Source organism: Callorhinchus milii, unplaced genomic scaffold, assembly GCF_018977255.1.
Source record: "Callorhinchus milii isolate IMCB2004 unplaced genomic scaffold, IMCB_Cmil_1.0 Scaffold27, whole genome shotgun sequence".
Taxonomy (NCBI): Eukaryota; Metazoa; Chordata; class Chondrichthyes; order Chimaeriformes; family Callorhinchidae; genus Callorhinchus; species Callorhinchus milii.
The window spans coordinates 1,901,080-1,916,987 of record NW_024704768.1 but is presented as its reverse complement, the minus strand read 5'-3'; the positions used below and the strand labels follow the sequence as shown (position 1 = coordinate 1,916,987).

At 47.5% G+C, this 15,908-nt stretch overlaps 1 protein-coding gene across 2 annotated transcripts; it reads right to left on the bottom strand.

The window, feature by feature from the left end:
• Positions 1–1,057: 1,057 nt before the first annotated feature.
• atp5mc3a (ATP synthase membrane subunit c locus 3a) lies at positions 1,058–5,920 on the bottom strand. 2 transcript variants are annotated; one of them, XM_007909649.2, is made up of 5 exons: positions 5,859–5,920; positions 5,458–5,592; positions 3,253–3,330; positions 2,335–2,516; positions 1,058–1,379 (listed from the first exon to the last, which is right to left on the bottom strand). In XM_007909649.2, exons 2-5 carry the CDS (start codon positions 5,494–5,496, stop codon positions 1,265–1,267), a joined length of 414 nt encoding a protein of 137 aa, XP_007907840.1. In that variant the 5' UTR covers positions 5,497–5,592; positions 5,859–5,920; the 3' UTR covers positions 1,058–1,264. The 2 variants fall into 2 exon arrangements, with proteins under 2 accessions (XP_007907840.1, XP_007907841.1); XM_007909650.2 differs by having other exon boundaries at positions 2,335–2,513.
• Between the last annotated feature and the right edge of the window lie 9,988 nt (positions 5,921–15,908).

The following is a 15,908-nucleotide window of genomic DNA, read 5'->3' as shown; positions in this document are numbered from 1 at the left end:
CAGCGCCACCCAGTGTCAGGAAGGGGAGAGACAGCGCCACCCAGTGTCGGGGGCAGGAGAGACAGCGCCACCCAGTGTCGGGAGGGGGAGAGGAGAGACAGCGCCACCCAGTGTCGGGGGTGGGTGGGGAGAGACAGCGCCACCCAGTGTCAGGAGGGGGAGGGGAGACAGCGCCACCCAGTGTCAGGAGGGGAGGGGAGACAGCGCCACCCAGTGTCGGGGGTGGGTGGGGAGAGACAGCGCCACCCAGTGTCGGGGGTGGGTGGGGAGAGACAGCGCCACCCAGTGTCAGGAGGGGGAGGGGAGACAGCGCCACCCAGTGTCAGGCGGAGGACAGCGCCATCTTGCCCAGGAATGCAGGGCTCCCTTTCCTATTGGCGGTCACTGTGTGAACACACGGCTCTGCACCCACTTACAGCGTCAAACAGCAACCACTGCCCTCACCACATCCGGAGGTACCGACAATACCCATCACGCGTCAGGTTTCCTTTACCTCTTACAAACAACCCCACAGCACACACAGGCCATTCAGTTTACCGAAGCGCTTTGAGACGTCTCAGCAACGCGATAAGGCTCTTATACCAATTGCCAGATTTATTACAATCGCCCGACTCCAAGCCGAGAGGAGGAGGGGGAGGTGGCCGTAAGCACGGTCGAAGAGGAAAGTTTTCGGGGCGGGGCTTGATTGAAAGAGTGGAGGGGGCGAGGCCGAGAGATTGAGGGAGAGTGTTCCAGAGTTTCGGGGCACAGTGGCTGAAAGCGCAACGTCCGATGGTGGGGTCACTTTACAAGTTAATTGACTTTACAGTATGTTCTGTGAAGTGCTTTGAGATGACTCGAAGACGTGACGAGGCGCTATATCAAATGCAAGGATTAGTATTATTGTTGTTGTTGTGGATGAGAGGTTTGACACTCGCTCCCAGCTCAGACCACCTTAGATTGTGTAACATGGTCCCACGCACTTAGTTCTCCCTGCAACAGAATACTGAACCCAATATGACAAGCAACTACAAGGAAAACACAACCAGCTGTCCGACAGCAAGCCAGATAGACACCATTTATTTAAAGATTTATTAAGATTTCTCAGATGACACTTTTTTTCAGAAATGTACAATGCTTTCTGGACATGAGCTCAGACCTCTACGGAGATCCTTCTGTGCTTCCCCTCACCCTCACCCCACCTTACACAGACACACGCACTCCTGAAACATGGTCAGACATTTACAAGTGTTGTACAGTTCAACTGGTTTGACAGACTAATCCCTCACATGGCAAACAAGATGAGGAAGGCGACCATCAGACAGAACAAACCCATCGCCTCGGACAGGGCGAAGCCCAGGATGGCGTAGGAGAAGAGCTGCTGTTTCAGCGAGGGATTCCTGTAAAAAACATAACGAGGCTTTAACAACAGCAACTTGTATTTAGATTGCGCCCTTCATGAGGGGGAGCGCTGTTGTGCTCAAGTGGGAGATTCAAGTGCACAATCACATTGTAACAGAAACCATTAGATTAGGTCCATGTTATAATAATAATCCTGGCATTTGATACAGTGCCTTATCATGTCTTCGAGACGTCTCAAAGCCCTTCACAGAATATACTGTAAAGTGAATTGACTATTTACAACAATAAATTTAATTTATAACAAATTTCTACAATGCCTTTCACGTCGGGTGGACTTCCCAAGTATCTCAAATCGCTTACAATATGTCCTGTGAAGTGCTTTGAGATGTCTTAACAATGTAATAAGAGCTGTATCAATCAAATGCAAGATTATATTGACATTAAAATCCTATTCTCCTTAATACTTACTTCCCATGTAAGTAATCATCTCAATCAATTGTTCATCGATAGCTTTTTGGTCAGAAATGAGAACTCTCGCGTCTTGAGCTCATAAAGAGCACCGACAATCACGTGCCCGTGGACACGCGCGTGCGCAAACACACAAATACACGGAAATAGAGTAATACCCTCCAACACAATACAATATTTATACAGCACATTTCACATCAGGAGGATATCCCAAGGCATTGGACAGTTAGAGATTTGGACCCGAGCTGGGGGTCGGGATCGGGGAGGGCAGGAAGGTGGCCAAAGGCTCAGTTGAAGAGGAGGGTTTTGAGACGTGCCTTGAACGAGGCAAGGGAGGGAGTGAGGCGAAGGGACTGTAGGATAAAGTTCCATAGGTTTGGGGCAGAAAGCCCGACCGTCGACGGTGGGGTGCGCGAGCAGGAACACGTGCAGGCCAGAGCGGAGAGGTTGACACCAAGCCGTCACGGATCAGAGATTATCCAGAAAGGTGTCGGTGTGAGATCCCATGACCAGGCGAGACGTTACCTGGCGTATCCAATGATGAGGCTCCCGAACACGGTTCCGATCCCGGCCCCCGAGCCGGCCACGCCCACGGTGGCAGCTCCAGCCCCGATGAACTTGGCGGCCGTGTCGATGTCCCGGCTCAGTGCGCTCGTCTGGAACTCCCGGCGGGCCAGCTGAACCAGCGCGCTGGATACGCACGGCTTCTGGGCAGAGATTAGAGACGCGGTTACCACACCGTACGTCACCTCTCTCACATTCACACAATTACATTTCACCTCTGGGGAATGCCTCAAAGCTCTTCATAGAGGCCTGTGATCACTGAACAAGACGGGTCATAAGGGGGTTGGTTGGAGGCCAGTGATCGACCGGGGCTTTTAGAAGGATTCAAAGGCAAGGAAGATAGGAAGAGCATGAAACACAGGGTCGCTCTTTTAGCCACTACGCCCCAAAACTCTGGAACGCTCTTCCTCTATCCCCTCTTGCCCCTTCCTTCCCCATCTTCAGGTCGTGCTTAAAGACCTTCCTCTTCGACCAGTGGCTACGGTCACCTCCCCCCTCCCCACTTCTGGTCGTGCTCCACCAATGTCAAGGGCTCTGGGATGTTACGCTGTGTGAGGAGGCGCTGCGTAAATGCAAGTTGTTATATATGGAACTCAGTTTAGATCGGACTCTTAAACGTGTGTCAAACACCCGGCTGAGCAAAAGGAAATGCATGGAATAAGGATCATAACTTCAATGGAGTCATTTTACTTTTTGCTCCATTGGGATAAGTGACAGGAGAGGATTGTACCTCACATCCTGTAACTCAGGGTGCAGTGAGTCTAACTAAAGCCACAGTTGAAAGGATGGGGGGGTGGGGAAACCTTTTAGCAACTCATCTCCAATCTGTTACCTGGGTACAAAGCTAAAATACTGGTACCAATCAACACACGCATTTACCTGCTCGGTCCTGGCCTCAGGCCTGTTCAGCACCGAGGCAGATACGGGTCTGTAAAGCAGCCTGGAGCTACTGCGGACCTGCAAAACAGACACAGCCCCGCTCAGTTACTGGGTGAAAAAGCTCCACACGCCCGACACTGGTTTAAAAAACACTGGTTGTTAATATGAAGCAGCACTCATCACTCAAGGTAACTAAGCAACCCAGAACTGCTCACTCGTCGAGCTCGAGAAGCCATTCAGTGAAAAGCCAGATGACGTTTTGAAATGAGCTGGCTTTCTGCAAGGGCAAATAGAGGATGTGGAATCTGGCTGCGATTTTATGGGTTCCAAATATCATTTATAACAGGGAACCCTCAGCAGGTCAGGCAGCGTCTATGGAGGGAGGAAAGTGAGTCAACGTTTCAGGTCAATGATGCCCTTTCTCCTCTCCGTAAATGCTGCCTGACCTGCTGAGTGTTCCTAGCGACTTCCGTTTTTAGATTTCAGAATTCCGGCATCTGCAGTATTTTTCCTGACCGAGCAGGACTCAACTGCACTCCTTTAAAAATTACATTGGCAGGTAAACGAACAAAATGGTGCGGGGACAAGGCAAGGCATTAAGCTAGACAGCTCCTTTGCAGTCAATAATGAGGAAATATATATATATGTAAGATAATCACCAACGGAATTAAAGGGGAGGTTGTAAAGTAGATCTTTACGCAGAGAGAGGACGGAATGTGGAATTCTCTGCAAACACAAGCAGAAGTTAAAGCGGTATCTGTCATTCATTAGAACATAAGAATTCGCCAGGCGAAGGAAGGCCAAAGTCCATCTAGTTCACTTTCCACCATCCTGACAGTCACTTGACATGTCATGTCCCAAACTATAACACTGTATCCCCATTAAAATATACTGTATTCTGTTAAAAAGGTATTGATTAGATCAAAGGTTCAGGCCCCACTGGCTGAAAAGTCTCTTTATACGCTGTGTAAAAAAAAAATCACACGATTCCGAATCAACTGAGGCAATTGTCTTCGGACTGAAAAAGATATTAATTACAGCACAGGAGCAACATAAAAGCAGAGGAATTCTCTCCGGCTTCTCATACCACCGGGTTCCAGTAGAACTTTGCCCACAAAATACGCAGTCAATTCACTTCACAGTATATTCTGCGAAGAGCTTTAAGTCGTCTCGAAGACGTGATAAGCCGCCATATCAAAAGGATTATTATTATAACCCCAGCCCCCACCTCAGTTTATTCACAGAAGCTTCCATCCTCTCAAAGGCCTCACTCCGTAGCTTCGGGTGTGTTAGCGCACATTGCTACAAACAGACAACAGTGAATGGAAGTGCAAACACTGAAGAATGCAGTTGGCTTGATGAACCGAGTTTGCAAAACGAGGGGCGGGGTGGGGAAGACAAGGAGAAAAATGAGAAAGAACAGGTTGACAGCCACCTGACCTTGACAGCCTCACCAAGTACATCACAGGCAGTGCAGCCAGAGGTCAGTCAGTGGGTACAATGTCCTCTAGTAAGCGAGAGATGTAGAGAGAGAGAGGGGGGGGGGGGTGAGGTAAAGAGATTGACTTAATCCCTGAAGGTAGGTCTGAAGGACACTCACTGTCATCTGTTGCAATGGAAGGGACTTGGGCCTTTTTAGCAGCAAGGGGTCAATACAATGAATAATGCAATTAAACAGGTTATCCCTCTCTCTCTTTCTCTCTCTCTCTCTGTGTCCGTCCCTCCCTCCCCTGACACAGAGAGATGCACAAATCCATTGAATACAATCCACCCCTCCCTCACCCTCACCCTCTCTCCCCCTCTGATTGAGGGAGGCAGACAATGCAGCCTCAAGAAACATTGGCAATGTGGGGCAAGTGCTGCAGGGCCTTGACAAAAGCAAGTGGGTTACACACACACACACAGAGACACACACCCAGACTGACACACACAGACAGAGACACACCCAGACTGACACACACAGACAGAGACACACACCCAGACTGACAGAGAGACACACAGAGACACACACACAGACTGACACACACAGACAGAGACAGACACACAGACTGACAGAGACAGACACTGAGACACAGAGACAGACACTGACACACACACACACACAGACACCATGTCAGACGGGGCTGTCCCCCCCCCCCGGGGCTCAGGCCCAGCCCAGTCCCCGAGGCAGAGTTAGAGGTCAGGCCGGGCGGCCGCAGCTCTTACCAGGGCGGACGTTGAGACGAACTTGGCGCAGGAGAACATGGCGCTGACCGTGGGGCTGGAGGCGGAGGCGGAGGCCGAGGCGAAGGTCCGGGAAAGGGAGACGGAGACTCTCACTGCGAGACAACGGCGCTTCTCCTGCGGCCAAAGACAAAATGGCGGACAGTGGGGGAGGGGCGGGTAAGACACAAACCGGCGCCACACAGACCTCCCGCCCCGCCCCCGCGCCGCAAAACCGCGCCGCGCCGCCGCAATATCCGCGCCCACCGACAGGCGGGTAACCGGGCTACACGCCCCCCGGTGTTTGGGGGCCGGTCGCCCAGGTTCGGAGGGCGGATGGCGGCGGATTGCCCCCCACCTCCCCCCCACCACCGCTCCCGCGCCGCCGCCATCGGGGCACCTACCGACAGCAGGAAGAGGAGAGGGGGGGCGGGGCGAGGGGAGGGAGGCGCCGCGCAGGCGCACTGGGCCGGTCATTGCGGAGGGCTTTCTTAAAGGCGCACTCCCCTCTTTTTTTTTCCTGCCCCCCCCCCCCCAGGAACACTGGCTCATTCAATACAGGGTGACAACCCCCCCCCCCCAACTCTCTCCCCCCCCACCCACACCTCCCACCCACAAGGAACACTTGCCATTTAATACAGGGTGACAAACCCCCCCCCCAACTCTCCCCCCCCCACTCCACCCCCCCCCAAAAATAACACTTGCCATTTAATACAGGGTGACAATCCCCCAACTCCCCCCCCAAAAAAAAAACCCCAAGGTCTTGGGGTCATCACAATTTCAGCGCCTTGGGACGTCCTCCCGACGTGAAAGGCGCTCGATAAATGGAATCTTGTTGTTGTTGTTGTCCGTTATAAAGTTCATAATAAGAAATTAGAAAGTTTTCGTTTTAGGTAATGGAGTCCCTGGAGCTCAGTGTTCAGAGCGAGAGGATCCGGGGTTCGATTCCCGGGCGGGTCGGGGCGAAACGTTGGGCAAGTTTCCTTACTCCACGCGCCTCTGTTTCCCGAGCAGTAAGTAGGAACCCGGTTGTTAGTTGATTGGCGGATCGCTTTTCCGAGGGTAACAATTCCTTAAAAAAAATGGTCGCTCAAATCAACGACAGCAAACAGTGTCCCACCAACAATTGTAGGTGGCGTGACCAAATTATTATTCCCTTGAGGAATAAGAGTACTACAGGGAAAGCAGTTCATCCGTGGCTAACTAGAGCAGGTAGAGAAAGTATAAAACTAAAGGAAAAGGCCTATAAAACTACCAAAAAGAGTAGCAAACCTGAGGACTGGGAGTGTTTTAGGGACCAACAAAGCAAAACCAAAAAGATCATTAAGAGTGAGAAAATGGATTATGAGGGCAAGCTAACGAGGGACATTAAGGCGGATTGTAAGAGTTTTTATAAATACATTACAAGGCATAGGCTAGCAAAAGTAATAGTGGGTCCATCACAGGCAGAGACGGGAGGAATTATAATGGGGGATAAGGATATGGCAGAGTCCCTAAATAAATACTTTGCTTCTGTCTTCAAGTTAGAAGACACAAGAAGTTTACCAGAAATAGAGAGGAACCAAGGGGCTACTGATAGGGAGCAACTTAGGGAAATTTACATTAGCAAAGAATTGGTGCTGGGGAAATTGTTGGCATTAAAAACTGACAAGTCCCCTGGACCTGATGGTCTGCATCCTAGGGTTTTAAAAGAGGTAGCTCATGAGATAGTGGAGGCCTTGTGTCTGATCTTCCAAAATTGTTTGGATTCTGGAATAGTTCCCATTGATTGGAAGATCGTAAACGTCCCACCACTATTTAAGAAGGGTGGGAGAGAAAAGATGGGGAACTATAGACCAGTTAGTCTGACATCGGTGGTAGGGAAAATTCTAGAATCCTTAATTAAGGATGTCGTAGTGGGATACTTAGAGGATCACAATATGATTAGACAGAGTCAACATGGCAAAGGGAAGTCATGTTTAACAAATCTTTTAGATTTTTTGAGGACATATCAAGTAGATTAGATAGGGGAGAATCAGAGTGGATGTAGTGTATTTAGATTTCCAAAAGGCATTTGATAAGGTGCCGCATAAAAAGTTGATCCACAAGATTAGGGCCCATGGAATTAAGGGGAATATATTAGCGTGGATTGAAGAATGGATAACGGGAAAAAACAAAGAGTAGGGATAAACGGGTCCTTCTCAGATTGGTGAGATGTGACGAGTGGAGTGCCACAAGGATCAGTACTTGGACCTCAACTATTTACAATCTATATCAACAATCTAGATGAGGACATCGAACTTAATATATCCAAATTCGCAGATGACACTAAACTAGGAGGGAGAGTAAACACCGAGGATGACATTAAAAAAAGTAACAAGATATGGATAGGCAGGTGAGTGGGCAAATAGGTGGCAGATGAAGTATAATGTAGGGAAGTGTGAGGTCATCCACCTTGGTGGCAAAAATAGTAGAGCAGATTATTTTTTAGAAGGGGAGAACCTATATATTGTTAGAGTTCAGAGGGACTTGGGTGTCCTTGTACACCAGTCACAAAAAGTTAGTTTGCAGGTACAGCAAGCAATTAGGAAGGCTAACGGTATGTTGGCATTTGTTACAAAAGGGTTAGAATATAAGAGTGGAGAAGTATTGCTGCAACTGTATAGGGCCCTGGTGAGACCGCACCTAGAGTATTGTAGGCAGTTCTGGTCTCCTTATTTAAGAAAGGATGTACCCGCCTTGGAGGGAGTACAACGTAGATTCATTAGGATGGTACCTGGGATGAGGGGGATGAGTTATGAGGATAGGTTGAGCAATTTAGTCTATATTCTCTAGAATAGAGAAGAATGAGAGGTGATCTTATAGAAACCTATAAGATTATTAAGGGGCACGACAGAATAGATAGTGGGAGACTTTTTCCTCTGGTTGGAGAAACTATAACCAGGGGTCGCAGTCTTAAAATTAGGGGTAAGCCCTTTTGCACTGAGTTGAGGAAAAACTTCTTCACTCAGAGAGTAGTGAATTTATGGAATTCCCTGCCCCAAAGGGCTGTAGATGCTCAGTCCTTGAACATATTCAAGACTGAGATTGATAGATTTCTTGTGGATAAAGGGATTGAGGGATATGGGGATAAGGCGGGTAGGTGGAGTTAGAATAGATCAGTCATGATCTTATTGAATGGCGGGGCAGGCTTGAAGGGCCGCATGGCCTACTCCTGCTTCTAATTCTTATGTTCTTATGTTCTTCTTATTTTTCAAGGGACCCCCAGGAACAACTGACGAACAGCTGTGTTCCTACTTACTGCTAGGTAAACAGATGTGTGGAGTAAGGAAATTTTGTGTTTCTTTTGGCATACTAGCCAATGTCCAGTGAAACGTGGCTTAATTTGATCATTTCTCCAGAGGATTGCGTTCAAGACTTTTAAATCCCTCCACGTTATTGCCCCACCCAATCTCTGTCGCTTCTAAAACTCTACCAACCCGCCTACTCCCTACACTTGGACTCTATTCCCTCTATTTATAGAGCGCCTTTCACGTCGGGAGGACGTCCCAAGGCGCTGTAAAGTTGGAGGTCCGTCTCAAGACCTTCCTCTTTATCCGCAGCTTTGGACATCTTCCCATTTTGCAGGGAATTAATTAAAGCACTTTGCAGGGAATTGCTGTCAAGTGTAGTGACAGTGTGTTTCGTAGGCAGCCAATTTGCACAGAGCAAAGTCACTGCAAACAATCATTATCTGGAAGATTGTCGCCAGGAGATGGTGAGAAAAGTCATTCTCTTGTTCAAGTCTCATAGGACAGTGATTAGTGCACTTGCCTCACAAGCGAAAGGACCCAGATTTGATTCCCGGGCAGGGTGAAACCTGAGGTCAAGTTTCCTTGCTCCACAGGCCTCTGTTTACCTCGCAGTAAGTCGGAACTCAGTTGTTAGTCAATTGACAGATCACTTTCCGGGAGTAATAATCCCTCAATATTTTTTTAAAAAATTGGGTCACTCAATCCACGACTGTTCATGGGACACTGCTGTGTGCATTTCACCCACAAAATACACAATCAATCCACTTTACAATATGTTCTGTGAAGCACTTTGAAACTGCTCAACGAGGTGATAAGGCGCTATATCAAATGCAAGGATTATCATTATTAAAGTGTCTAAGAATCTTTCTAACACTGAATCATTTACACATTTTGTTGGGTGTGTGGGGGGGGGGGGTCAGCAAACAAAGGGTTAAGTGGTGCCGGACTTTGGTAACAGAACCCACTATCGGTCTCTGTGAACATTCAACAGGTCACGCAGCATCTATGGAGAGAGGAAAGTGAGTTAACGTTTCAGTTAATGTCAGAGATGAAAGGTCATCGACCCGAAACGTTAACTTACTTTCCTCCCTACGTAGATGCTGCCTGACCCGCTGAGTGTTCCCAGCGACTTCTGTTTTTATTTCAGACTAGCTGTACCCGTTGCTGTAACCAGTTTCATTTAACCGTCCTTCACTCTTTTGTCTGGCATTTTTATTTGTCCTTGAAAGGCTTGATCTTCGCTTCTTAGGCATTTTTATCCCTTAGAAAATGTGCTATTGAACTCGTGAGCATCATTCACATATTTGCACACATATCCTTTTGAGAGGACTCCTGTGAGAAGAGGCTTGTTGTGAGGACTCAGTGGGTGGACTCCTGTTGGGAGGAGGACTCCTGTTGGGAGAACTCGTGTTGGGAGGACCCCTTGTTGGAGTCCATACATGTGTGATGAGCCTGTTTAGGTCAAGATAGGAGATCCTTGAAAAAAAAACAATATGCCCATTACACTCCCCCATATAAGATCTTCCTGATGAGGTATAAATCATGTCTCTACATCAATCTGTTAGACACACATACAGACAGACATTTCGTCTTTATTAGTATAGATGTATCTCTCTAGAAGGGTGTGTGACCTCTGTCGGTATTTGGTTGCAGAATACCATGCATACCTTTTTGGGGGCTTAATTAAAGCATTTGTTAATTCATTTTTTAATGTAGCCCATCAATGATAGGAGACCCCCGAAAATAAATATGCCCATGACACTCCCCCTCGCACAACCTTTCCGATGAGGTATGATTCATGTCTCTTTGCCAATCGGTTATTGCGTTCTTGGCGGACAGACAGACAGACAGACAGACAGACAGACAGACAGACAGACAGACAGACAGACAGACAGACAGACAGACAGACAGACAGACAGACAGACAGACAGACAGACAGACAGACAGACAGACAGACAGACAGACAGACATTTCTGTGGACCAGGAGAGTGTTGGGAGTTTTGTGACCTGCAGGTGGCGGTGCAATTCAAGCCCTTTGAAGATCAATTTCTCTGTTGGTTCCAGTGTCACATGAAGCTGGAACAGCAACCGGTTGGCACATCAAAGGATGGATTTCCTCCTAAACCCCACTTCTTTTCAACACGTGTTAACACGTTACGTTCGCAAGCGCAGAGGGTATCACTGTGGTTCAGCAGAGAACAGCGGAGGCGGCAACTGTTGTCTGTTCGTGATAATAATAACAATACTAATCCTTGGGTTTGATATATACGTCTTATCAAGTCTTTGAGACGTCTCTTAAGCACTTAACGGAATATAATTTGTTTCGAGAACAAATTAGATAGATACAGAGGATACAGTGTATAGTTTGAGACACGACGTGTCAAGCGACTGCCAGGATGGTGGAAGGCGAACTGGGTGGACCTTATGTTCCAGCCACATACCTGCTCTCGCCGCACAAACTGGGACACCCCCATTTGCGGATTTCCTTGCTGCTATTTAATATTTGATATAGCGCCTTATCACGTCTCAAAGCGCTTCACGGAATATATTGTAAAGTGAAATGACTGTAAATTTCGTGGGCGAAACGCGACAGCCAATTGCGCCCGGCAGGGTCCCCACAATCAGCCGTGGATTGAGTGACCAAGTTATTATCGATATTTTTTTTGAAGTGATCATTACCCCCGGGAAGCGATGCTCCAATCAATCGGGTTCCTACTTACTGCGAGGAAAACAGAGGCGTGTGTGGAGTAAGGAAACTTGCCTACGGTTTTGCCCCGACCGGGAATCGAACCCGGGTCCTCTCGCTTGCGAGGCGAGTGCTCTAACCAATACGCTATCAGTTCTGTGTGTGTGTGTGGGGTGGGGGGGGTGTCAGCAGCAGCCTCTGTCCCAACCCACCATTGGGGGTCAGGCTTTCAGCCTCCCTGCCCCCACTCCCCACCCTTTGGAACTCCTTCCCGGAGCCCCTGCACCTCTTCCCCTCCTTTGACTCGTTCAAGGCCCATCTCAAGACCTTCCTCTTCGGTCGTGCCTTCAATTTAAACAAAAACACACAAGTCTCGACTCCCCGAGCCCAATCAAATCCCCGGTTGTCCCTGAGACAGGCTGATGTGGCCAGCAGAATACCCAGTCACTACTCTTTAACTACAAATCCTGCAAAGCGCTTTGAGACGTCCTCCCAACACCAAACGCAGGGATTGCTGTTGAAATGACGATGATTAACTCCGAATTGTAGAATTTTACAACACGGGAGGTCGTTTTGCCCATCGTGTCTGTGCTGTCTCTCTGCCGGAGAGAAATCCGTGTTTATGTAGCAGGTCTTTTAAGTTTCTTTGAAGGAAATTAAGGCTCAACTAAAAAAAATCTGCCAAATTCTTTGTAAAGCGCTGCACAAAACAGGGTAAATGAACACGTGTAAATCCTGTGAAGCGCTTTGAGACGTCCTCTGGCTGCATCAGATGCGAGGATGCTCAGTGTAGCGGTTAAAGCACTTGTCTCACAAGCGAGAGGACCCGGGTTCGATTCCCGGGCGCGTCAGGGCGAAACCTAAGCCCGGTTTCCTTACTCCACAAGCCTCTGTTTACCCGGCAGTAAGTAGGAGCCCGATTGTTAGTCGATTGGCAGATTACTTTCTGGGGGTAATAATCCCTCAAAATAAAATTGGTCGCTCAATCCACGATGCTTGTGGGGACGCTGCTGTGCGCAATTGGCAGCCGCGTTTCGCCCATAAAATACACAGTCAATTCACTTTACAGTGCATCCCGTGAAGCGCTTTGAGACGTCTCAACAACGTGATGAGGCGCTGTGTCAAATGCCAGGATTATTATTATCATTAGCCCAGTAATCGTAGCATTTGGAAGGCGCTTTTCGGCGAAGAAACTGCGAGGGAGAAACGTTGTCCGTTGTGAAACCCAGCGCCGAGTCTCCGAGCGGGAAGCTAAACCGGCGTCGCGGGCTGGGACTGGGGGAGGAATTTGGTGGCTCGGAGGAGGATTTTTTCTTCTGCGGGCTGGGGCAGTGTATGCAAAGCTAGCGTTGAGGCGTCCTAAATTTTTCATTACTATAAAATAGATCCCTTGCATTGGAATAATGTTTCTTTAAAATGTGACAACCTCAGGCTACATTTCAGTGAAAAACTATTTATTTTTTTTCGCAGCAGAGCCCCAGCCTCATTGCAGTAAATCCCAGGGACACGGAAACCAGCATGCAGTATTGTATTTCTCAATCCCTCATTCCTAATTGCAATTTTCGTAAGCTATAGGGATCCACATATCTCTGGCAGAAAAGGCTTGTGAGACGTACACTGCCCCATGTAATCGGATTCTGGTGAAATGAATAAATCAAGTTGCACTTTTATGGGTGGATTGGAGGCAATTTGTCCCAACGAACACCCAGATGGGTGATAAAGAGAGGACTGCCCCTGGGCTCAGAGTTGAAGTAGACTTTACTTACAATTCCTGCAGAAATAAAAGATAATTCAGAATGGAATGACCTTCATGGTAATTATTACCCCAACAGAATCTCAATGCGGCCAATTCATCTTACCCACTCATACGAAAAGTTTATACCCAGTCCAGAGAGTCGGAGAGGCGTTTTACTCTCTCTCTCTGCCTCCCGTGAAAATCTCGCCTGGATCTGGATGTGTGTCCTTGTGTGTGTCTGTGTTTCTTTGTGTTCTTTGAGAGCTACAAAACATACAGTCAATTCACTTTACAGTATATTCCGTGAAGCACTTTGAGATGTCTCGAGGACGTGATGAGGCGCTATTTGAAATGCAAGGATTATCATTATTACAGACTGTGCAGCTCTGTCTTCCCCACTCTCCATCGCCTCCTCAGCAGACATGGTGTTTTGCTATGCAGGCGTAAATATATATTTAAAAAAATAACAATTTGGTCACTTCAATCCACGGCTGTTTGTGGGACGCTGCTGTGCGCAATTGTCTGCCATGTCTCGCCCACAAAATATACAGTCAATTCACTTTACAGTATATTCGGTGAAGGGCTTTGGAACGTCTCAATGATGTGATGAGGCGCTGTATCAAATGCAAGGATTTTTATATTATAAAAAAGGAAAGGGTTTTCCCTAAATCTATGGCTGTGGCTCAGCCTCTCGCTCACTCATCACTGGGATCAGAGGGTTCTTGATTCCATCCCACCCATCCCCATCCACCCCCACCCGGGATGTTAAACTCACATTCCAGGCTGACACTCTCATGCCCCAGTTCAGTGCTGGGGGTTGTGTGGCATTGTCAGAGGCGTCGTCCTTCAGATGAGCCAGTTCCTGCCACCGAGTGGGTGATCATTATTGCCACAGGGTTGAAATGCTACAAACTTCACCCAGTTAGAGCTCTTCACTGCAGAAGGAGACTTCGTGGGCTATTGGATATTTCATCAAAAGAAACTATCTTTGTGTGTATGTCTGCTCGTGAGTGTGTACATTAGTGTGTGTGTGTGTGTGTATGTGTGTGTTTATATACTTGTATGTATGTGTGTGAGTGTTTGTCTATTTGAGTGTGTGTACATCTGTGTATATGTGTATGTATGTGTGTGTGTATATATATATATACACGTGTGTACATGTGTACATTTTCACACTTGTGTATGTGTGTATATGTCTGTGTGAGTATATATGTGTGTGTATGTATGCGTGTGTGTATATGCATCTGTATATTTGGTGTAGGGACGATATCAAATGAAAGAGTTATTATATAAAACGCCAGTTTCTGCTGTAAATTAATGCCGCAGGTGTGTGAGGGGGTTTATTCCAGGGGTAATAACCCTTCCCAAAAATAATAGTAATAATTTGGTCACTCAACCCATGACTGTTCGTGGAACGTCACTGTGCGCAATTGGCTGCCGCATTTCGCCCACGAAATACCCAGTCACTACACTTTACAATGTATTCTGTGAAACCCTTTGAGATGTCTTGACGAGATGATGATGGGGTGCTATATCAAATGCAATTATTATTGTTGTATATATGTGTGCCTGTATGTATATGGCGTGTATATTTATATGCATTAGTGTACGTGTGTGTGTATGTATATAGGTGTATATGGATATATGTTTGTGTGTACACATTACCTTTAGTCTGGCTCAGTTTCTTGCAGGTTAAACATTCATCCTCTCCTCCAGGCACTGAGCATTCAAATAAATTTGAACCGTCCACCTTCTCACCTCAGGTCAAGTTGGATCGCTGTGTGGAGGGCAGCCAGCTTTAATGATAAAATAATAATCCTTTCATTTGATACAGCGCCTTATCACGTAGTTGAGACGTCTCAAAGCGCTTCACACAATACACTGTAGAGTGAATTGGCTGTATATTTTGTGGGCGAAACGCGGCAGCCAATTGCGCCCAGGAGCGTCCCCACAAACAGTCGTGGATTAAGTGACCAAATTATTATTATTTATATTTTAAGGGATTATTATCTCCGGAAAGTGATCCGCCAATCGACTAACAAGCGGGCTCCTACTTACTGCTGGGAAAACAGAGGCGTGTGTGCGGAGTAAAGAAAGTTGCCTAAGGTTTTGCTCGGCCCGGGAATTAAACTCTCACCTGTGAGGCGAGGGCTCCAACCACTACACTACAGGGCTCCACTTTAGTAATATAGGGTGATATTTGCGGCGTTCCTTGCAGCATGTCTGAGCCTATTAAAGGAACACTTTAAGGAAGGTCAGCAGGGGGCACTCTCTCCAGGGGAGTGTTTCATTCCTCTCAGGGTCCTACAGCCTCCACATTGTGCGACACTGAGGTGAGCCATTATTTTCAGTAGATTTTAAGGTCTGCATCGCCCTTTGGGTTCTTTTGTTTCATTTAATTTTGTTTCCTCAGCAAAGCAGAGAGAGTCAGAGAGAGAGAGAGAGCGAGACAGGATTAGAGCGAGACAGGATTACAACAACAACTGAATTTTGGTCGAAAGAAAGAGGGGAGGCAATATAGGCTGGTAATACAATCTTATGGGGGGGTAAAAGAACAGTGACCTGGGGGTTCAGGTAAATGAAGGTGGCAGGACAGGTAGATAACGCTGTAAAAAGGGCATATGGGATACTGGGCTTTATGAATAGGGGCATAGAGTAAAAGAGTCAGGAGGTTATGATTAACCCATATAAACACTGGTTAGGCCTCAGTTAGTATATTGCGCCCAGTTCTGGGCCCCACACTATAGGGAGGATGTTAAGG

What these genes read in the sequence shown, in the direction of transcription:
- atp5mc3a (XM_007909649.2), bottom strand. Translation starts at nt 5,496, where the DNA reads ATGTTCTCCTGCGCCAAGTTCGTCTCAACGTCCGCCCTG. An exon ending in TCGTCTCAACGTCCGCCCTG is followed by an intron (nt 3,331 to 5,457) that starts GTAAGAGCTGCG and finishes TCTGTTTTGCAG; the next exon opens with GTCCGCAGTAGCTCCAGGCT. An exon ending in CTGAGGCCAGGACCGAGCAG is followed by an intron (nt 2,517 to 3,252) that starts GTAAATGCGTGT and finishes ATCTCTGCCCAG; the next exon opens with AAGCCGTGCGTATCCAGCGC.